Consider the following 23,385-nt stretch of genomic DNA (forward strand, 5'->3'; position numbering starts at 1 on the left):
AAACAAGCATTTACAATGCAATGGTCTCGGCATTATTAAAGGTAGAGCTATTGGCATTGCTCATGACTTTTTTTTTTTAATCATAAATAAATGGCATTGTCATTTACATTGCCAATAGCTTAATCGTTAAATAAATGGCATTGTCATTTACAATGCCAATAGCTTAATCGTTCGCAAATGCATGACCTATTGCATTTATGCCCACACAGAGCCACACGCACAAGTTACTACTTGTGTAACGATATATCTGTAAGAGACATTAGTTAGGGATAGATTCCTTACCTTAGAATATCCCCAGGCATCAGACTGGATCCGGAAACTTTTGAGTAGCAGTACCCTTGCGCGTCGGTAGGCGTCGTCTGCGGCTCCGCGTCCGTCGTCGGCGACGCCGTGAGTATTTAGACGCCCCCTCTGCGTGCTGACGTCAGTTCTTAGACACAGCTTTTCTGCGCCAGAAACGCAGAGCTATGCCAAAAACCAACACTGCTGCCTTGAAACTAGGGCCCTGAAAGGGGATGACCTTAACCCTAGATATCGGTTCGCAGAACGGGGAGGATGGGTGGGTCGGTAAGGAATCTATCACTAACTAATGTCTCTTACAGATATATCGTTACACAAGTAGTAACTTGTGCATCTGAAAGAGACACGTTAGTGATAGATTCCTTACCTTAGAATAGATACCCCAGCAATACCAACCCCGGTGGTGGGTCTGCGAACCAATAATCACACCAGTAATTCCTGGAGGACGGAACGGCCAAAGAAGCCATCCCTCCGGACTTGGCTGTCCAGGCAATAGTGTCCTGCAAACGTGTGCAGCGAGGCCCACGTAGCAGCCTGGCAAATGTCCTGCAAGGGCACACCTCAGCCCAAGGCAGTTGTAGTCGCTGTGGCTCGAGTGGAATGAGCCTTCAGGCTACCAGGGGGTTCCTTCTTAGCCAAGGAGTAACACGCCTGGATACACAAGATGATCCACCGTGAGATGGTCCGCTTCTGTACCGTTTTCCCCTCCTTAGCGCCCACGTAACCAACAAAGAGTTGGTCATCCACCCGGACCTGGCGTGTGCGATCCAAATAGAACGAGAGCGCACGTTTTGGGTCCAGACGGTGGACCCTCTCTTCCTCTATCGAGGGATGCGGAGGCGGAAAGAAGGTGGGCAAGGTAATGGATTGCCCAATGTGGAAGGCCGTGACCACCTTGGGTAGGAAAGAAGGTCTTGTCTTTAACACAACCTTGTCCGGATGGACTGAAAGGAAAGGAGGTTTACAGGATAGAGCCTGGAGCTCACTCACTCTCCTGGCTGAGGTGATGTCTACCAGGAAGGCAGTCTTCAAAGTGAGAAGGCGAAGAGGACAGTTGTGAAGTGGCTCGAAGGGAGCGCACATCAGAAATGTAAGAACCAAGTTCAAGTCCCACTGAGGCATCACAAAGGGAACAGGTGGAAACGTGTGTGTGATGCCTTTCAGAAATCTATTTACAATTGGGGACTTGAACAAAGACGGTTGATCAGGCAGCCTTAGGAAGGCTGAAAGGGCAGAAAGATAGCCCTTGATAGTGCTCAGATCAGAGCCCTGCTGGGCAAGAGAAAGAAGGAAGAGAAGAACCTCGGAAAGAGGGCCATTGAGGGGATCCACAGCCTTTGCTGTGCACCATACCACAAATCTGTTCCACCTGCAGGCGTATACTGACTTTGTGGAGGGACGCCTGGCTGCCAGAATGATGTTACAGACTTTAGGAGGCAAGTCAAATGGCCTCAACTGTCGCCGCTCAATCTCCAAGCATGGAGGTGGAAACTGGACAGGTTCGGGTGGAGGACCGTCCCCTGCTGCTGCGACAGAAGGTCCTCCTGAAGAGGCAGACGAACCGGGGGATCGACTGACATACTGAGTAGCTCGGGATACCAGTACCTTCGTGCCCAGTCCGGAGCCACAAGGATGACTTGTGCCCGGTCGCGCCTGATCTTCTTCAGCACTCTGGGCAGAAGTGGTATAGGCGGAAAGGGGTACAACAGACCTCAGCTCCACTCGCGACGAAAAGCGTATCCGAGCGAGTGCCGCCTTGGAAATTCCAACGCGCAGAACTGATGACATTGCGCGTTCTCTTTCGGTGGCGAATAGATCTAACCAAGGCTCTCCCCACTGCAGAAAGAGACCTTGTGCCACGCCATTCGTGATCCATCATGCACCGGTGGCTGAGTTTGTCCGCCCTGGCGTTCAGAGAACCTGCCAGGTGTTGAACCACCAGAGTCACGCCCTGATGTTCCAGCCATTGCCAGAGACGCAGATCCTCCTGGCAGAGGGTCCACGACCCCACCCCGCCCTGTTTGTTGCAGTACCACATGGCGGTGGTGTTGTCCGTGAACACTTACACTACACTCCCTCGGACAGAGGGGAGGAATGCCTTCAGTACTAGACGAATCGCCCGCAGCTCTCGAAGGTTGATATGGAGCCGGGACTCCGCCGGAGACCAGAGGCCTCTGATCTCCGCCTCTCCCATGGGGCCTCCCCAGCCCTGGAGGGACGCGTCCGTCACAACAACGTGCTCCGGTTGGGGAAGGGAGAGGGATCTGCCGTTGACCCAATCGCAGTCCGTGAGCCACCACTGCAGCTGTCTCGCAGTGCCCTCCGAGATCAGGACATGGTCGGACAGGTTGCCCTGATGCTGGGCCCACTGAAACTTCAGGTCCCACTGCAGGGCCCGCATCCGCCAACGGGCGTGATGCACCAGAAGGATGCAGGAACCCATAAGCCCCAGAAGCCGCAGCGTCAACCTGACCGAAACCCAGGATAGAGGCTGGAAGATTGGAATCAGAGCCTGTATATCCCGGACCCGCTGTTCGGGCGGGTAAACCTGAAACTGCGCCGAGTCGAGAACCGCTCCGATGAAAAGGAGCTTCTGAGAGGGGCACAGGTGTGACTTCGGCACATTGATGGAGAACCCCTGCTGGTGCAAGAGGTCTGCCGTCGTCTGGAGGTGGCTGACGAGTGTCTCGGGCGAGCCCACCTTCAACAACCAGTCGTCGAGGTAAGGGAAGACTGAAACCCCTAACCTACGCAGATGAGCTGCGACCACCGCCATCACCTTCGTGAACACCCGTGGGGCGCTGGTAAGGACGAAGGGGAGCACGGTAAACTGAAAGTGCTCGTGGCCTACCGTGAACCGCAGCCGGCAGGACGGGGATGTGGAAATAGGCGTCCTGCAAGTCCAACGCTACCATCCAGTCTCCTGGGTCCAGGGCAGCTAAGACCCGAGCCAGAGTCAGCATCTTGAACTTCTCCTTCCGGAGGAAGCCGTTGACGTTCCGTAGATCCAAGATTGGGCGTAGGCCCCCTTTGCCCTTCTTGGGTACCAGAAAGTAGTGGGAGTAGCAACCACGTCCTACTTCTGGCCCAGGAACGTGCTCGATGGCCCCCTTGGCCAAGAGGGCCGAAACTTCCTCCTGCAGAAGCCGCAAGTGATCCCCCGACACGCGGTGGTATTGCGGTGGCATGGCTTGAGGGGTCATCTCGAAGGGGAGGGAGTAGCCCCTCCGGACGATCTGCAGCACCCACCTGTCCGAAGTGACAGTGCGCCAGTGAGAGTGGTGATGGCGAACCCTGCCACCCACTGGCGTCACATGGGCCGAGAAGCACGGACCAGGAGGGTTTAGAGGCGGATGCTGCGGGGGAAGGTGTGAACTGGCCTCGCCGTTGTCCCCGACCACCTCCACGGTGATTTACACGGCCGCCACCGCGCTGGATGTTAGTCTGCGACGTGTGGCTGGCAGCACATGTGGGGGCGCCCCTTCCTTGGCCACGAAAGGAGCGAAAGGCACCCATTTGCTGGCGCGGGGCCGAGAGGCCCAAGGACTTGGCTGCAGCCCCGGAGTCCTTAAAGCGCTCAAGCGCATGGTCTGCCTTGCCGCCGAAAAGGCGACGGCCATCGAACGGCATGTCCATCAGAGTGTTTTGGACATCTGCCGAAAAGTTGGCAGACCTCAGCCAGGCGTGACGTCTCACCGCCACCGTCGTTGCCATCGCTCTGCCTAGCGAGTCGGTGGTATCCAGCCCACACCGGATAGAATATTTGGCTGCATCTCGGCCCTTCACAAGGGCTTGGCCGAGTTTGGCCCGCACCTCCAACGGACACTCTGGCAGCACTTCCGCAACCGTCTCCCACAGAGAGTGTGTGTAGCGGCCCAAGAGGCATGCGGTGTTGGAAGACCGCAGTCCCAAACTAAGGGAGGAGAATATTTTCTTTCCATAACTCTCCTACCTCTTGGATTCCCTGTCCGGCGGAGCCAACGGGAATGCGGTCTGGGAATTGGAGGCCTGGATGACCAGACTCTCGGGGGTGGGGTTGGTGGACAGGAAACATGGGTCGCCCAGGGCCGGGCGGTGGAGTCTGGCCCCGTTCCTATCTACGGGCGAACCCGTAGCGGGCCTGGACCAAGTGCCCAAAAGAACGTCGGTCAAGGCCTCATTAAACGGCAGCAGAGGCTCGGCCGAGCATGACTGCGGTTTAAGGACCTCAGTGAGGAGGTTAGTCCTCACGGCCGCGACGGGGAGCTCAAGGCCCAAGGCCTTGGCTGCCCTCATCAACACCACACTGTAGGTTGCCCCCTCCTCCGAAGCCACGGTAGGAGGTGAGACAAAACCAGTGTCTGGTGAGGAGACCACTGGCATCCCCAAGTCCACCTGTCCAGTCCTCTTGAGACTGACACTCACGGGTCAGAGGGTCCTCAGACCCCTCCCAATCCTCCTCATCACCCATCTCCTGATACTCAGGGTTCTCAATTAAAGGGGCCTGTTCATAGAAGTGAAAGTCTCCATATGCCGTCGAAAACGGCGCCCAGCGGCGCCGTTCCGACGTTGGAACAGGAATGAAGGAGGCATCGGGGACGGCGCCGCCCGAGGACGGCGCCGGAGGCGACACCTGAAGGTCCGACGCCGGGGGGGGTCGTAAGGTCCACCGGCGACGATCCAGATCCCGAGAGAGGAGAAGGGTTCTGCGGCGCCGGGCCCGAAGGCGCCGGTGGCGCGGGACCGCTTGACCCTGCGGCGCCGGGCCCGAAGGCACCGGCGGTGTCGGGATAGTGGGGCCCTGCGGCGCCGGGCCCGAAGGCACCGGTGGTGTCGGGATAGTGGGGCCCGAAGGCGCCGGGCCCGAAGGCGCCGGTGGCGTCGGAGCCGAAGCCCCCGACCCGCTAGGGGCCCCAGACGGGTCCGCTGGGCCCGAAGGCGCCGTGGAGCCCGTCGGAGGAGAGAGGGACCTCATGGCCATGAGGAAGCGCTCTATCTCCTCCCGTGTCGCGTCTCGCCCAGGGACCGGAGGGTATGGAGCGGGACGCGACGAGCGCGACCCCGGAGGAGCCGCGTGGGCGGTGTCACCCGAACCCCCGGCCGCATCGTGCGAGTGTCGGGGGAGTCAGAAGAGCGATGACGTCTCTTCGACTTCCTGTGCTTCTTACCTGACGACGACTTCAACCCGGAGGAGTGGTGCCGACTCTCCGAGCCCGAGACCTGTCCCTCGACCTCCTGTGGAACCGGGACCTCGCACGGCGTGGGACCGACTGCCGGAGTTCGAGTCGCCTGCGGGACCGCTCCCGCCTGGCTTTCAAGGAAAGTGCCCAGCAGTCGGAGCAGGCCTTGTCGTCGTGGTCGACGCCTAGACAAGTTAGGCACAGGTGGTGCGGATCCGTGACCGACATCGTGCGGTCGCAATCCTCACCGTGCTTGAAGCCAGGCATCCCTAGGCACCGATCGGAGTCGTTAGACTTCGAAAAACGATCAAAAGGATCCAAAAAGGTTAGTAAAAAATTGACTAAGGGTTACTGCTTTTTCCAGATCTGCGCTTGCTGGCACGGAAAAAAGAAGAACTGACGTCAGCACGCGGAGGCGGCGTCTAAGTACTCCGACGACGTCATCACGGCGCCCACAACGCCGACGACGGACGCCGAGCCGCAGACAACGCCTACCGACGCGCAAGGGTACTGCTACGCAAAAGTTTCCGGATCCAGTCTGACGCCTGGGGATATTCTAAGGTAAGGAATTTATCACTAACGTGTCTCTTTCAGATACACAGAGCCACCCACAGTCATTCACATAGAGCCACCTACACAAAGCCACTCTCACACAGTCACCCACACATAGAGCCACACTGCCTGCTCCGGGATGCATCAGGAAGAGAGAGATGAGGGCAAAAAAAAAACGGCTGAACTTTTGAGCATCCGTCACCAGGCTTAGGACTTTATTACGCGGCTCCACGGCTGCACTGGTTTGAGCTGGGCAAAAACGGGAGGCTCCTCCTGATGCATTCCCGGGTAGAGACGCTGCGGGCGCAGCCGGGAGGACATGCTCAGCACGGCGCTGGTGGCCATGGGGAGTGCAAGGTGCAGGACGGGGTGTAGTGGGGCTGCTGCTTGTGCGCTCTGGCTCCCGCTCCGTACCTGCGATCCTGTGCGTGTCTTCTGTCTGGGCCGGGCTGCCTCCGCCTAACTCCCCGGCCATTGCGAGCTCTGTTGCAGTAATGCAGCAGCAGGGGCGAGGACTCGGAGACTTCTTGGTGCGGCGGTCGTCGCGAAATGGCATAAAGAAAAGCGCCGCCATTTTCAGATTCGGGGGCGTGTTTTTGCGCTCTGGGTGACAGATGACGTCACGAGCTAAAGAACGCAAAAAATCACGCCCCCGAATCCGAAAAAGACGGAGCTTCTTTGGAGGGACGGCTCTCTCCTCCAATGGCTGGCCTCCGTTTAGGAAGCCAGCCAATGGAGGAGAGACGAGGACAGAGGCTGGTTTAAGCTGCCACACTAAACAACAATAATTCTCCGGACTTCCGGTCTTGGCCTACGGCCAAGCCCTACGGTCCCTCGACCTAAAAAGGATCACAAATCCAATCTATCTACACAGGCATGAGTGTCAGATTTAGGAAATAAAATAACAGCATAACTTGACCGTGCAGAATAGATCAGATCGGTGCCTTCCAATACGTTCCTGCAATTAACGGTTGTGCAAGAGTTATTACCCTGATCCCCACTAAAACGTGCGGTAAACCCCAACTCATCGTGTTATTTTAACCTATGCTACTTTCTCTGTGATGGAAAGGTGAAAGCTAAAGTTGCATTTGATTCCTTTGTTCCACTGAAGGTTTAATGCACAACTCACCTGGGAGCCGAAAGAATGAGTTGTCTAGAAGCGGCCAGATATTTCTGGCATGTACGGAATTGATTTACAATGGGCACCCTGGCACTGATCGGGAACTGCTATTTAAGGCCCTTGGCAACCTTACCTCTTCTCCTAACTCCACTATCCCCTTTTTGGCACATGCTGATTATAAATTCCTGGCTCTTACTGAAAAATGACCTTGATTCTTCAATAATAATTTGAAATTTTTATGACAACTTTACATTGTGATGTGTTAAATAAACAATGTACTATTACTTTCGTCCCTTGATGCTTTGATTAAATCAATTTGTGACTTTGTGAGGGTAAAGCCAAAGATTCACAAAACTACAGGGTTTGTGGCTGCAAAATACTTTTTGAATAGTTACAAAAGGGAATACGAATTAGGCCTTGGTTATAACTTTAAGGTCATTGATAAGCTAGGCTGCTTTGTCCTAGTCGGTTTATATCTGCTGGAAAACATGTTTCCCAGCATTAAAGCTCTATCAAATGACTCGAAGCAGCCATCTGAATGCTTGTAGTGTATCAGTGGGCAGGTTTATTTATTTATTTATTTATAAAACAAACAGCGGCTGAGTGCCCACTGTTTATCCTAGACAAACTCTATTACTATGTTTGTTCAGTTCATGAGCACACCACGACTTAAGTGACCGTGCTATTCTACCAACTTCAATACCGGATTAGAGGAAAGCTTTACAGTTTTACGACCTTCTCGGCGCCCAAGGAAAGCACGAATTTCAAGAGCCCAGGACAGAAAATGTTTCTTCTCAGAAGGAAATGCAATCAAATTCAGGGAGTCCTAACACTTGATCCCGCTGAACCACAACAGTGCCGGATTTACACCTCTTACCATCACTCATGCCAGGGAATGCACGATTCAACGAAGGAATGGGGCTGTGCTCCATCGCTAGCAATCAATGGAGTCAAGTAACAACCAAGGTTCAGTGAGGAGCACAGCTACAGTTCAGCTTCCCATCCTGCTCTATACCTCTAATCAATACGAGTACGGACATTAGCGACATCATGGATTCCATCCGTGGAAATAAGACCCTGGGCTGAACTTACCTTGTTGGCTAGGTTGTCTTCGAGACACGCAATTCTCTCCGTCTTGTCGTCGACAGTCTCTTGCAAGTTATCCTTTTCTTTATCCAGAACGGAGATTGTGTTTCTGAGCATGTTCACCTCATCGTGCTGGGAGGCACTCTTGCGATTTAACTGATCTGTAGATCAAAGCAACAAACGTTTCTTACTTACTATTTGCCTTTCTTTAAAATTCTTTTTTATGACAACTAGTTTAATGATCTAGGTTTTCCCCACCTGCTACAAAGGAATAAGATGTAGTTTAAGAATCTAAAGCATATTACTGCTGCATAAATAATAATTTTCAGTTTATAACTCCATACATAAGAAATATTTTTAGTTTTATTTCAAGAAAGTCAGGACACTCAAATAGACACTACTAACATTTCAAGCAATTGCTGGACATAGGACACATATGCAGTTTAGGGGTTAAGATAAACCATTAATGATGATAGCTGATGGATGAGAGGAAAAAGTGACTTGATACATAGTGCCATGCTGTCTCCGTTGCAATTCCGCTTCTAGAAGTGATAGCATAAGTGTATATTAGAGCAGACTGTTTTACTTATGTCAGTTCTTGACTTTTTTTGGATCCTCATTAAGGCGGGCAGAGTGGAACCAATCGAACTCCACAATGACAGATGCAGCACACAACGTGTTTAATTTCCTAGCTCATTGGGGAAGAGGGAGGGCGGTGAGGAATCTGTGGGAGCATTATTTATCAACCAGAAACATTGTAAACCCGGCTAAGTGACTTCTTCTTCTGATGGAAACATCTCTCCACCGATTCCTCATCTTAAGAATAAGTCCCCAAGCAGGACCTCTCTGTGAGGGGGGATTGAGTATTGTTAGTAACAAGGAAATCGTGCAACATAGTTCGAGCAAACTAACTGTCACTGCATGTCTGAGGTGGGATACAATCATGCTTTGCAGAAGTATCCAAGGACGACCACATAACTGCCCAACAGATGTCGGCATTAAGGTCAACTCGGAAAGAGCTGTAGAATCAGCCATGGCTCTGGTGAAATGTGTACAAATGCCTTCCAGTGGATACTACTTAGCCTGGGCATAGCACATAAATACGAACAGAGGCTCTAAGTAGCATTTAATTGTAGCCACCACCTGACTCTGTTATGAAGTGGACAATTGAATTCTCGGACCAGACAATGCACCCTATGCCAAGGAGCATGCCCCTTTCCTTGCGGGCGGGGCGGCGGGCATAAGGGGGGTCGAGAAGAAACCAGGAAACAGTGCATCCGCACAATACCATGAAACACCTCAATCAGAACTTGGGTGGAAAGCAACAGAACACTGTGTTGCCGCTGGTGTAGAAACAAAACGGGGACAGAAATTAACCCGTTAACCGCGGCGGTAATTCCGCCGCGGTGCGGGTGTTTTCGTGCGCGGTGGAATGCCGTCAGCCAATGGCCGACAGCAGCACTGGGGAGGTAGTGCTGCCGTCGGCCATTGGCCGACGGCAGCAGGGAAAGGGTTAAGATACGTCTCAAAACAACTAGGGACCCGACCTGTCTTCGACATGGTTGAATGCAAGAAAAGAAAATACCAGCCTCAGAGAAGCCACAGAAGCGTAGCCAGGTGCATTGGTGTAATGCTACAGAAAGGGCCATGGCTCATCCAACAGAATCTGTGGTATCCATGTCACAATGACTCAGTAATATAGCTGCCTTACAGCCATCCTGAACCAGCTGAGTAAAAGTGTCCAGAAAGTCATCAGGGATGAAGGGGAGAAGACGCGAGACCGAATACCGGGGGCGCTAGGTGGCGCGCTTGCAAATGGCCGCGCGTGAGTGAGGCTCCTGCCGGCGTTTTATCCAGCAATTATCCTTATATTGACCCCCTTGGAGGATATTGGGTGAATGTTTCGATAGAGCTGCCCCTCCGATTGCTCTATACAAAATTTGGTGCAAATCGGCGATTTCGTACGCCCGGGAGGCCCTGGTTGAAATTGGCTGGGCAGCCCTGTGAAGCGGAGCATGACTGCGCGCCTGACTGAGGAGTCACGGCAGCCCGCGGCTGCGCACGCGGTGACGAGGCCGCGCAGCCTGCTGATCTCCAGCCGCGAGGCGAACCTCGCCCCAGGTGCCGTCTGGAGGATTCATCGGCCAGTGACCCCATCGAGAGGAGTGTGACCTCTGGGACCCCGCTCCTGCGCTGGGGAAGAGGTAGGGGCGAAACGCTGCAATCGGCAAAGGAGGCTGGGGCACGCCGGATCTGGGCACTAGCAGAGACTTGCGGGGCATGAATGTGCGGCGCGTGGGGGATCCAGAAGGCCTGAGGCTTCCCCCCCCCGTGGGCACCCATTGAGCCTGCAGAATACGCATGGTCCGAGGTGAGGACCACATATACACCACTGCCTCCCCCGCATCTAGCCACTTGGAGGATCCCTTTAAAACCACCCGGACATTAGAAGATACACAACACCGGGCAGCCTGGCGCGAAGAAGTGAGGCGGGCGGCTCAGAACAATTCGGCCCCTCTCCCCCCCCTCGGATAGGCAACTGTTGGTGCTGTGGATATCGAGTTGACCCGGCCAGCCTGCCCCCCTTGGGACTGCTGCACCCGTGAGTGGCTGCAGCCTGTAACAGCCAACGTCGGCGAGAGGACGCACTTCTGTGAGATCAGAGCATTGGGTGGTGGACTCTGGGTGCAGGCAGCTCCGGCAGGGCTACGACAAGCGCAGGTCTGGGAGAGGAGAGCCCTGTGGGATACAAGCTGCGGAGGACGCGCTGGATCAGCAGGAGAAATAGGCGATACCGCTGCGACCCCGCCTGCGATTGGCCCTAACAATCTCCAACTGCAGGGACTGAGCAAAAATAGTAGTACCACCTATTGTATTACTACAAGTGGGAAGGAGAACTTCACACATCCTGCTGTATTGCATCTTGGCGCTGCCCGGTAGGCCTGACCACCACCTGGTTGAGAAGGAGGATTGGTTGGAACTATTGGAGCACCGTGAAACGGTGGCCTACTGGTGCGCCACTGCTCCCACTGCTGCAGGGGCCATAAAACGGGTCTCGGTGTACATCCAGTGACCCACGGAGACGCATCTCTGATGGATACTGGTGTAAGAATGGGGAAAACTGATGCGAAGCAACCAAAGCTTTCCTTTGATGCTGCTAAAAGGACGAATCGCACAGGCCAAGACAGTCAAAGTCCGGCTCTCAGCAATGGGTCCTAGGAAGCTACTGCTGGGCCGTCCACTGAGGTGCAGGACATCCTCCGCGAGGTCCGCCAAGGGTTTGCTACAATAGTGGAGAGGGTCGACAGGTTTTCCTCGCGGATGGTTGCCATTGTGCATAAACTGGAAGGGCATGATGAAAGGCTTAAGGAAACGGAGAGGCGCATTTCAGACTCAGAGGATACAACTGCCAGACACACGTCGCAGCTCTCTCGCATGGATAACCTGCTGAGGGTTATTGCTGCGAAGAATGAGGACTTGGAAGCGTGCAGTAGGCGCAATAACATCCGCATTTTAGGCATACCGGAAACAACCACCACTGGACGAATGGAAGACTACGTGGAGAAGCTCCTGTCCGCAGCGATTGGCTCGGAGGCCTTTTCTAGCCAATTCATAGTAGAAAGAGCCCACAGATCGTTGGGTCCTCGGCCCAAGCCTGGGGACACCCCGAGGCCCATAATTGCTCGGCTTTTAAATTGCAGGGACCGGGATGCGGCGCTGAGAGATGCGCGTAGTAAACAAACATTGTGGTTTGATGGCAATTCCTTCTCTCTTTATCCTGACTTCACACCTATGGTACAGGAGGAACGACATAAATTTCTTGATGTCAAGACCAAACTGCGTAAAGCACAGATTGACTATGCCCTCCTTTATACGGCGCGGCTGAGGGTCACTCATCAGGGCACGCAATGATTTTTCACAAAACCACAGCAAGTAGAGGACTTCCTCAAGCAACTAAAGAGAGCGGGAAGAGCAGAGGCGCCGATGGAGGACCCCCGGGGGTCTCCGAGGGTGGACGCGGACAATGAGGCGCAGGAACAATAACTTGTTAAACAAGAACCTGGTAACTGCTTGCTGTGAATGTGATTTGTCTTCTATTTGTTAGGGGGGCAGCTCTACTATCGTTTATACGTTTCTTATTCATTGATACACTGTGGGGTGTCTCGTGATAGCTCGCCGGGCATCCTCTTGCCTGCGGAGCTGCAGCTACAGCTGCGACTGCTCTGAGGCATAGGATTGTTGTGCTGCCACCTAGGAATGCAAAACAACAGTTGATGGACAGAATGCAGAACAATGTCATACATTCACCCCAGTACAGAGAGCTGGGCCTAAATCCATCGTTTTTTTGCACTTCACACCACCCCAGTTCAGACATGGCCATGTGCAAATCAGCCTTGACCCTGTGCCTCATGGGGAAGTAGAGCCCGAACTGCCAAGCCATGTCTTTCCTGGACCGGAATCAAGCATCCTAGGACCGGTTTCTGGCTATCAGCCGTCTTCAGCCAGGATAGCTTGACTCCAGTGGTGTGGAGAGCATGGGACTCACGTCTGAGCATACCCATCCCACTCGGGGTGACAAAATGCAAAACAACAGTTGATGGACAGAATACAGAACAATGTCATAAATTCACCGCAGTACAGAGATCTGAGCCTAAATCCATCGTTTATTTGCACTCCACACCACCCCAGTTCAGACATGGCCATATGCAAATCAGCCTTGATCCTGTGCCTCATGGGAACAGTCCAGCCCGAACTGCCAAGCCAGGTCTTTCCTGGACCGGAATCAAGCATCCTAGGACCGGTTTCTGGCTATCGGACGTCTTCAGCCAGGATAGCTTGACTCCAGTGGTGTGGAGAGCATGGGACTCACGTCTGAGCATACCCATCCCACTCGGGGTGACAAATGCAAAAATAACAGTTGATGGACAGAATGCAGAACAATGTCATACATTCACCCCAGTACAGAGATCTGAGCCTCAATCCATCGTTTATTTGCACTCCACACCACCCCAGTTCAGACATGGCCATATGCAAATCAGCCTTGATCCTGTGCCTCGTGGGAACAGTCCAGCCCGAACTGCCAAGCCAGGTCTTTCCTGGACTGGAATCAAGCATCCTAGGACCGGTTTCTGGCTATCGGACGTCTTCAGCCAGGATAGCTTGACTCCAGTGGTGTGGAGAGCATGGGACTCACGTCTGAGCATACCCATCCCACTCGGGGTGACAAATGCAAAAATAACAGTTGATGGACAGAATGCAGAACAATGTCATAGATTCACCCCATGTTGGTACAACCGCATATGGCTAGTCAAGAGGGGACACGTCTGAGTGTTATTACGTGGAACGTCAGAGTGCTAGGGGACCCTAGAAAGAATCAGCAAGTTCTGGCTTATCTTGATAGATACCATGTACATATCGCAATGTTGCAGGAGACCCACTTCACGCCCCAGAGGGCAGCTACATTTGCGTCTAGATGGGCTGCGCACCGAATATTCTCCTCATACTCTAGTTACGCTGCCATATTGATTAAGAAACAGGTACCCGTCCATCTGGCTGAAACGTCCCAAGATGATCAGGGGAGGTACTGTCTAGCCTGGGGGCGCCTTGGATTAGAGTCAGTCACTTTGATATGTTTCTATGGGCCGAATACAGATGCCCAAGATTTCTTTACCATTTTATGGGGGAAGGTATGTGACATAGGCTCGAATCACATCATATGGGGAGGAGACTTTAATGTTACTTATGCTCCGAATATGGACAGGTCACACCCTGCCCCTCACCATCAAACAAAGGCTAGCGCCGCCCTAAAAGATGTCATTGTAGACTATCACCTGCTCGATGCATGGAGACACGTACATCCTCGGGCACGGGAAGGAGCACACTTTACAGCACTCGCTGCATCCTGGGTGAGGCTTGATTACTGGCTAATATCTAGGGGACTCGGACCTGCGATTTGTTCTGTACAGCATTTGGCTAGGACATACTCTGACCATGCACCAGTTAAACTCACACTCTCCTCTACAGATTTCAATCCCCGCATAGCGCTTGGCGCCTTAACACACGAATGCTTCTGGACACTGTATTTTGGGAAGAACTGCGGGAAGAAGTTCAAGATTTTTTTGCACGAAACAAAGGGACAGTACAGAGTGTTAAAATCATTTGGGAGGCATTTAAGGTCACTCTGAGGGGTTTTTGTATATCAAAAGGGGCGGGCGTGCTCAAAGATATTGTCAACACACTCTGTAGATTTGAGCGGGAACTTAAGGCACAGGAGGCTAAATTGAAGCTTACCCCAGATCGAGATACACAGCAGGCATTTCGAACCAAACTTACTGAGTACATAGAGGAGGCGCAGAGGGAAACGCAGTTCCGGGGCAAGTATTGGAAGGCTCGACGGTTCGGAGAGGGGGAGCGACTGGGGAAAACATTAGCAGATACGATAAGGCAACCACGCTATAACTACGTGGTGGAATTGGAGAGGCCAGATGGGACACGTTGCTGCGACACTACAAATATACTTGATGACTTTACTAAACACTACACCGCTCTATACTCCACCACCGGGGGACATGAGGTAGATTTAGATGCATATCTTGGGGATGTCACTTTGGGCTGGTTGAGTGACGTGCACCACAAGTTTCTATGCGCTCCATTTGAACTAGATTAAGTCCGTGAGGCCATAATGAGTATACAGTCTGGAAAAGCCACTGGAATGGATGGCATTCCCATAGAATTTTATAAAACCTATGTAGATTTGATGGCCCCGATATTGCGTGAGGTATAGAAGGAATCCTTAGAGGCAGGCTCCCTACCCCCATCTATGAGAGAAGCCCTCATTATTTCGCTTTTGAAGCCTGACAAACCAGCCCACCTCTGTGGTTCTAATCGTCCGCTCTCTCTCCTAAACTGTGATGCCAAGATCTTGGCAAAAGACATTGCTACCCGATTAAGCCTGTTAGAGCACTTGATTCTCCAGGATCAGTCTGGGTTTGTCCCCGGAAGAGCCACCTCACATAATCTGAGGACCCTCTTTACAATTCTGAATAATGTCTCCCCAGAATTGCACTTGGCAGCCATTTTCTTTAGACGCCACCAAGGCTTTCGAGTCTATTAAATGGAGTACATCTTGGGATAATGCTCCGGATGGGGTTCCCGCCATTATTCCTATCCTGGATACGCTTATTGTATCACCAGCCGGGAGCCAGGGTGCTTATTAATGGTCACATGTCTCAAAGATTTTCGATTACTAGAGGCACTCGGCAGAGGTGCCCTCTGTCGCCATTGCATTTTGCTTTGGCAACCGAACCGCTAGCAGCAAGGCTACAACAGCACCATAATGATATGGCTTTGCGATGCAACATGAGACAAATTTTGGTTTCCATGTATGCCGATGATATCACTCTGTATGTGCGGGATCCCCAAACCAATCTAAATACACTCCTTCGTGAGTTCATTGCATTTGGACTACTGTCAGGGGTCCAGATTAATTGGGGAAAATCCTGCCTGTTTCCGTTAACAGACTCGGTTATGCGCTTCCCACTAGATTAACCTTTGGAATGGTGTAAAGACAAGCTACGCTATTTGGGTATCAGCATCACTAGAAATAAAGAGGAACTGATGAGACTTAATTATGGGGTGGCGCTGACTCGAATAACAGACAAGGTGAACCTATGAATAACACTCCCGCTCTCCATGGCAGGTAGAGCGTCGTTGATTAAAATGGTGATACTGCCTCAATTGTTATATTTGTTTCTTAACATCCCCTACTTTCCGGGCTGTCATTTTTTCTATTCTCTCAGAACAGAAATGATTAGACTGGTATGGGGGGGCAAACAGGCTAGATTGCAGTGGGAAGTTCTGACCAGGTCTTATTCGTCAGGTGGATTTGGCATTCCCGACTTTGAACTCTATTACATTAGTGCTCAGGCCCATTATTTGTATTTCTGGATCCAACAGCCCAAATATATGCCACAGTTAGCAGCCGAACATTGGCTTGTACACCTGACTCCGATAGAGGGGGCCTTATACATGTCCCGGAATGCCCAGGAACGCACGCAGGATACTGTATACGCCACGATTACGGCACGGAGACGCATTGAACACCTCCTGAAGGCTCCTGTGCTAGATCCCCCATTATTACCACTAACATATCATCCAAACATGCCCCTCCTACAAGAAACGTTGATTCATAAATTACAGGATTGCACGTCACTCAGGAACTGGGGCGATCTATATGAAAATGGTCAATTTCGGGACTTGGAGGATGTCTTTTGGGATGCACAGCGCACTCCATTAGATACCTTCCTGTTCATAAGACTCAGGCAAGGGATCCAAACTTTACACCCAGACTTTCCCACTGAACCTCAGATACTAGCACCATTACAGTTGCTCCTACAACGAACAGCACCCAAGCGCTTAGTTTCCCTAATATGCAGTGCAGTTCACACGCAGCGAGAAAGGGTCCGCCGATGTCCCGTACACGATGGAGGGAAGAATTGGGTTTGAGCTTATGGAGGATCAGTGGGAGCATTGCTGCTCACAGACTGAGCGAATATCTGCCAGCAGCAGGCTGCGCATCATACACTATAAATATTTACACAGGCTGTACCACACACCGGTTAGACTACATAGACACCACCTTCGCGAATCTGATAGGTGTGATAGATGCCATGCGCCCCAAGCGGACTTTTTACATCTGGCCTGGAGTTGTCCGGGTATACTCGAGTATTGGAGACTTGTTTTTGAGACCGAATCCCACAACAAATGAGAAAAATAGCCCTAAACACAAGCTGTATTAACTGACCGCAAAGCGGAGCTGGCGGCAGAAAAGAGATATCGACCAAGAGTATCTGGACTCTTAAGACTCCCTGTCTGGAGGCATGTCAGACACGGCACTGATTTAAAGGGAGGCTGTAGCAGCCTGAACCACAAAGCTGCGTTGAGTAGGCTGACGGAAAAGGCAGAGCGGTCTCCAGGGGCAGGATTAGTGCCTATGAGTTATAGACCAGTCGACGGATGCCATTGAAGTGGGTTTAGCCCAAGTGCCCAACATAATATCAAAGAAGGTTACAGTGAAGGAAGCACAGGGTAAGTTCTCATCTGGCCCTGATGAAGCATCCCAAGTAGAGGAGATCAATGGCCACTTCTGCAGAAGGAAGCTGCAGCCCCAGAACAACCGTAATTCTCAGCAAATGTCGAGCTAGCCACAGAAGCGAGGCTAGGAGGAGAAAACAGGCCAGAGGATGAGGAAGAATCAAGGCCCCTAGCTTTATCAAGGTCAAACACCCAATGAAACTCCGGAGGAGGCTGAGGAATATCAGTTATGTCATCACTGACATTTGAAAGCAGAGGAAGGTAGCCCGAAAAGAATTGTTCCACCGACGCCATTCCTGATATCGAAGAGATGACACCTCGGCATCGGGGAGGATAGACAAAGTAGGGGCGATTGGCGCCGCTGACAGATCCATCACAGACGTCCCAGGTGGGAACCCCGAAAGGCTGTTCACCGGAGCCGATGCGGCATCGATAACAGATTCTGAGGGCCTCAGTGACACTGAGGGAGGTCCCGCCTGTTTGGAATCAGTCATGGCCTCACCAATCTCCTTGGGGCCGAGACGTGCACCAGAGGGAGGCTGAGAACCAAAAATGGCATGGAGGGAACAATAATTTTTTTAGGCAGTTAATTAAAACCGTAACATACTAACGTCATATTGATACTTGATAAAATATTAAAGTATAAAGATTAATAAAAGTTATGTACACATTTGTAAATCTGGGACTATAGATAAATTTAAAGTCCAAAGAGCAACATTTTAAGTTAGTTGAATATATCACAATTGGCCGTTTGATCCAGAAAAGGTGTGTAGTATAAAAGACAATAGCAAAGAGTGTCACAATACTTGTTACTTAAGGTTTAGCTTCCATCGACGTTGATTTATGCAATAAGAGTAGGGCTCGTCAGTTTCTTAATACTGGGAAATATGCAGTGCAGTTAAAATAATATTAACAAACTTCCCAGCTCTTGCTAGAACTTGGGCTGAATTGTTACAGAAGCACAAATCAGATGCTTCCCTGCAATGTCTCAGTAACTTTTTCCCGAAAAACTGGAACCAGTAGGCGTCGGCGATCGTTGGCAAGGTGAGGGCAACAACATAACAAATGTAACCAGGACTCATATGGATAATTGCAGAGCCAACATGTTAGTTGACCATTCCTCCGAGCCCACAGCGGGTTAAAGTCATGAGTGAGAAGGGCTAATATCCTCATATAAATGATTTTATTGAGAGTCTCGGATTGAAGAGAATAGTTAAAATATGGTTGAGATTTCCCCTTAGTATACGAGTCATTCAAAGCTGCAAGGAGTGGTTTTTTGGGGAGCCGAGCAACATCTCTCTCGAATGACACTAGAGTAATTTGGCTTTTTATCATTTTTTTCCACATTGACAGGTAAACGATTGGATTAGAAAAGTTGATGATTTCAATCTTCAATGTGGAGATGGCCAAATGCAGCTGTCTGTGCCAAGGAGAGAGTTCATCCGTAAACACTGATTGCAATTGTTCTTTCATGGATGAGCTGAAGCACGTAGAATGCAGATGTAGAGTTTAATTAAGTCTCCCAGACAATGAAGATCTGCACTTGCCAGGCCCAGCTCAAGTCTCAGCCTTGCCCTCCTTGCATGCTGGGGAGCCGAAAATATTTTCTTATAGGCCATTATTTGATAATTCATTAAGAATGAATCCATTTTGCCAGGGAAGGCCAGGTGACCATAGGACACTGCCTGGAGCAGTTTGGCGCGTAGGACCCTTAAAATTGGCTCGGCTGTCGGGCTGTGCAATTGCGGATTCAAGCGCCTCAGACTATGAATAGCCCCTGCTCCCTTGGGCCGAAGATGTTTAAGATGGGATACTTGATTTGCACTTTTCATTAAACCACACTCCTAGATAATTATAGCTAGTGCAGGTCACTATGTGCAGATCGCCTGCTCGCCAGAACAGATGTTTCTTTTTTTATGTTTCCCAAAAATCATGACTTTGGTTTTTGATTCGTTCATCAGAAGATTGTTTTTTATGTTATATATGTTAAGGGGAGTGAGCGCTCTTTGTAGGCCGGTTTTTGTATGGTCCATGATAATAATGTCATCAGCGTATTGCATAACCTGTAGACGTATGCCACCCAGTTTTGGGGCGACCAAAGTTGCACCTGCCAATTCTTTAGGCAAATCGGCAGTATAAAGATTGAATAGTAGCGAGGCTAATACGCAGTCTTGCTTTAGAGCATTTTTTGTTGCGATTTTTGCAGATACTGTTGTGGCACTTGTTTTGATCCTCACCCAGGTTTTCTGATGCAGAGATATCAGTGCAGAGAGAAGTGAAGATGGTATCCCCATGAGTTTAGTTTGTTCGATAGTGTCCCTCGGTTGACTCTATCGAACGCTGCACTGAAGTCCACGAAACAGCAGAATAACGGTAGATGATTGGCCAGAGTGGCTCTCCAAGACAGATAGGACAGTGCTATTATATCATCTGTTGTGGAGCAGCCTGATCTAAAGCCTGACTAAGTGCGGGGAAGAATCCGGTTTTCTGTAACCCAGTTTTCGAGTTCTACCAGCAGGACACAAGCATAGGCCTTAACTTCAATATCCAATAAAGCTATTAGCCTATAATTAGCCGGATTTGAGCGGTTACCCTTTTTATGAAGTGGATGTAATATTGAGCCCTGCCAGGTGGATGGAATTGTGGCTGTAAGAAAGGCTTCTTTAAAGAGAGGTGTAAGGAGCTCTGCCCAGAACGATCAATTTGATTTAAAAACTGTAGCAGGTATTCCATTTGGCCCTGGCGCGCCGTCATTACTCATGCGGCTAATGATCTTAATTACTTCAGCTTCAGAGATGCCTAGACCCTGAGTGTTATCATAATTTGGTGCTTGAGGTGAGGAGAGGGCTGGCAGCTCCCCTGTCTCACTGCTGTAGAGCTGATTAATGTAATTTACCCAAACATTCTCGGGTACCCCGTTTTCCTTGGACTGGCCACTGTTACTGACTTGGTTGCTTGCTCTAAAAATTGGAGCTGGATTTTTTTCCTTAAGAAGAGAGAAGATTTTAAGCCAGGCGTCCTCTATTCGTTTAGTGCGTTGCTTCCATGCACGTTTCTTATGGGCAGCTCGAACCATTTGTGGCACCCTGCAATGCTTTTTCCCCTTTTTGTCTTGTATTAGGGGGAATTTGATGCTTCCATTTGCTTTCTGGCATTTCCTTATTTGGAGGCTGGTTTAGATTGTTTGGCACCTGTTTTTGTTGAGCATCCAATGTTCCCCCCAGCGCCCGATGCAGATCTAGCAGGAGAATGGGCCAATAGTCTAAGAGGGCTTGCGAACCAAAAGCAGTTTTTAAATGATTATTTTTAATTGTCCATGCAGACAGTTTTGTACTAAGATTGGTAGTCCATGTTATCCTGCGTGGGACTTTGTCACGCTCTTCGCCCGTAGGTTCGCCTATAGATGTAGATTTACAAGATGCAACAGTAGAAAGACTGAAAGATGCTCTAAGGGGCCTGTGGTCACTCTTTACTTGATTATCGATGTCAAACTCATTCAGATGCAAAGCTAGTGTGCTACCAATGAAAAGATAATCGATCATAGAGATATTCCTGTATGTTGCAAGCGGAGTCCATGTTTGATCCTTTGCTTTAATGAGTTTATGAGCAGAGGATATGGAGCAGGCATCAAATAAGGCTTGTAATACCGTGACCTCTTTATGGTGCTTATTCTCATTTCCTGTTTTGTCGAGAAATCTATTATTAAAGTCCCCGACTATAAGTGGATTATGATGAGGATATTTGATGAGAAAATCTCCAATGATAGCTGCCTGATCATTGAGTGCTTGATTTCTCTGGTGCAGAGCTGGATTAACATAGCAATTGAATAGTAACAATCTAAGCGGATTCCATTAATAAGTAGTACTTGGATCCCAGGTGAGGGAGGTGCAAGTGTGATTACTTCCAACCTTCGAGACTGCTTGATGTAAACAGAGAGGCCACCCATTGGCCGCCCAGAAATATTGTGTCTTAAAGCCGGGACATAGGTTTCAAAGTACCCGGAAAGAGCAGTAGTTGATGTTGCCCGTTTCTCTTGGAGACAAATTATATCACTGCTTTGAAGGTAATGTAGGGCCGAGTCATTTTTAGTCAGTTTCTGAAGGCCAGCCACATTCCAAGAAATTATTGTTAAGTAGTTATTTTGCTTGTTCAATGTTTGATTTGTGTTGCCTTTGAGGATCTTAAAGGTGCCGTTGGGCCGAATGACGGCCATGTTCGGCCTGATGTCCAAATCGGTTATTGATGTCCTGTTTGCTAGTAGAGACTCTTCTCTGATTAGTAGAGCAGGTAATCCTCAGAGGTTCATGTTGGGCGAGAATACTGGTAGGTTTGTTACCGGAATGGATAACGTCAGCACATTTTAAGATGGAGTAAGTTTTTAAAAATGTATTGAGTAAGACGTGAGGATATCGGTCTTGAGGTGAGTGCCTAATCTCAATACCCCAGTCTGCCAATTGATTGGCTTCACACAGCATTGCCGTTTGGTCTGACTGTTGGTATAGCCCGACCACTGTAGATTCATCATGGGAGTCGCCTGACAGGCTTTGGAATTTAACCCAGGCAACATCTGCCGAGCCTATATGCTCTAATGATGGTATGTGAGAAAATAAACGCAAGATGTTGACTCTGTTCAAAACATCGTAATTGCCTTTGGCATGGTATCTTGGTGTAAGTACGACTTCCACCACTCCTGGTTCTAAACGGCTTCTGCTCATTAAGATTCCAGGTATGATTTGATTGTGAGGTGCAAGTATTGGTTGATGAATTGGGGGGGTGCTATATACCATTGGACCTGGAGGAGATGTTACCACCTGTTGATGCTGCGTGTTGGTACTATATGCAGTACTGAAAAGTGGTTGCGGGCAAGCCTCTGCCTGTGGCCCTGAGGTTGTGGGTAGTAATGTCGGTCAGGGGACAAGGCTAATCCTCACATCTGTGCCTCCCGTGGACTTGGGCTGAGTTGGTGTTATATGAGCCTCCCCTTCCTTATTATCAGGAAAAGTAGGGGTGACATTGAAAGAAATTGCCCCTCTGGTTGAATCTTCAGCCAAACTATTAGATGATGGTGGTTTCAGGAGTTGTAGGTGATTTGGTAACACTCCTTTATCTTTCTTTCCTGATGACTTAACTGAAAAAAATGGATAGAACTTAGCAGGGCCAATATCTGGCTAAGTTGTATGTGTACGAGTAAGAAGAGACTAAGCATGGGCGAATTTTGCGAATCTGGCATTCGCAAATTTGCGTATTTGCGAACTCGCAATCCGCAAAATCTGCGAATTCTCGCGAATTTGCGGATCTTTTTTTGTGTTCGCAAGGGTTTCTGCCAGTTCGCGAGGGTTTTGTACCAGTTTGCAATTGCGAACTTACTTGTCGGCTCGCAACGGTCGCAACTTTGTTGTTTCTAGTCTGGTTCATCATCACAGGTTCACAGCACCCTCTGTTTCACCACTGCCACCCTCTGATTCACCCATGCCACCCTCTGGTACATCACTGCCACCCTCTGATTCATCACTGTAGATTAGGGGGGGGGGGGAAGCAAGCACACCTGCCCTGCTTCAACAGACATGAATTAATTTGGGATTGATTAATGTGTCACTGAATTTAAACTTCCTGTCTGGCACCTGCTTCCTTATCTGTAATTTGCTTTCTGTTGCAGTGCAATTTTTTTTCCCAGGACCTTTGTGGCCTACTTGTAGCTATTCTATGAGCCTGCTGTGAGGGTCAGAGCAGGGTCATAGAATAGTTGCAAGTAGGCAACTGAACTCTGGAGGGGCCCCTCAGGATGCTCTACAGGGAATGGTTACTAATGATGAGTTTGAACTTTTGCACCTGCTGAGTGCTTTCAGTTTTGCAAAACTCGTTTTTCTGCAGAACAGCAACTGTAATGCCCCAAACAAACATAGGCAACTGAATTCTGGAGGGGCCCCTCAGGAAGCACTACAGGGAATGGTTACTAATGATGAGTGAACTTTTGCACCTGCTGAGTGCTTTCAGTTTTGCAAAACTCGTTTTTCTGCAGAACAGCAACTGTAATGCCCCAAACAAACTTACTTGTGACAGTTGATTTCTAATCCA

The 23,385-nt window shown here is 50.2% G+C and overlaps 1 protein-coding gene across 1 annotated transcript in view; it reads right to left on the reverse strand.

The window, feature by feature from the left end:
• CEP135 (centrosomal protein 135) overlaps positions 1–23,385 on the reverse strand; it is a 434,096-nt gene that overhangs the window by 189,106 nt on the left and 221,605 nt on the right. Inside the window, exon 17 of the mRNA XM_086962622.1 lies at positions 8,224–8,378. Coding sequence (XP_086818748.1) covers positions 8,224–8,378 — 155 coding nt within the window. The remainder of the gene's footprint in view (positions 1–8,223; positions 8,379–23,385) is intronic.

This window comes from Lissotriton vulgaris, chromosome 3_1 (assembly GCF_964263255.1).
Source record: "Lissotriton vulgaris chromosome 3_1, aLisVul1.2, whole genome shotgun sequence".
NCBI classification, from domain to species: Eukaryota; Metazoa; Chordata; class Amphibia; order Caudata; family Salamandridae; genus Lissotriton; species Lissotriton vulgaris.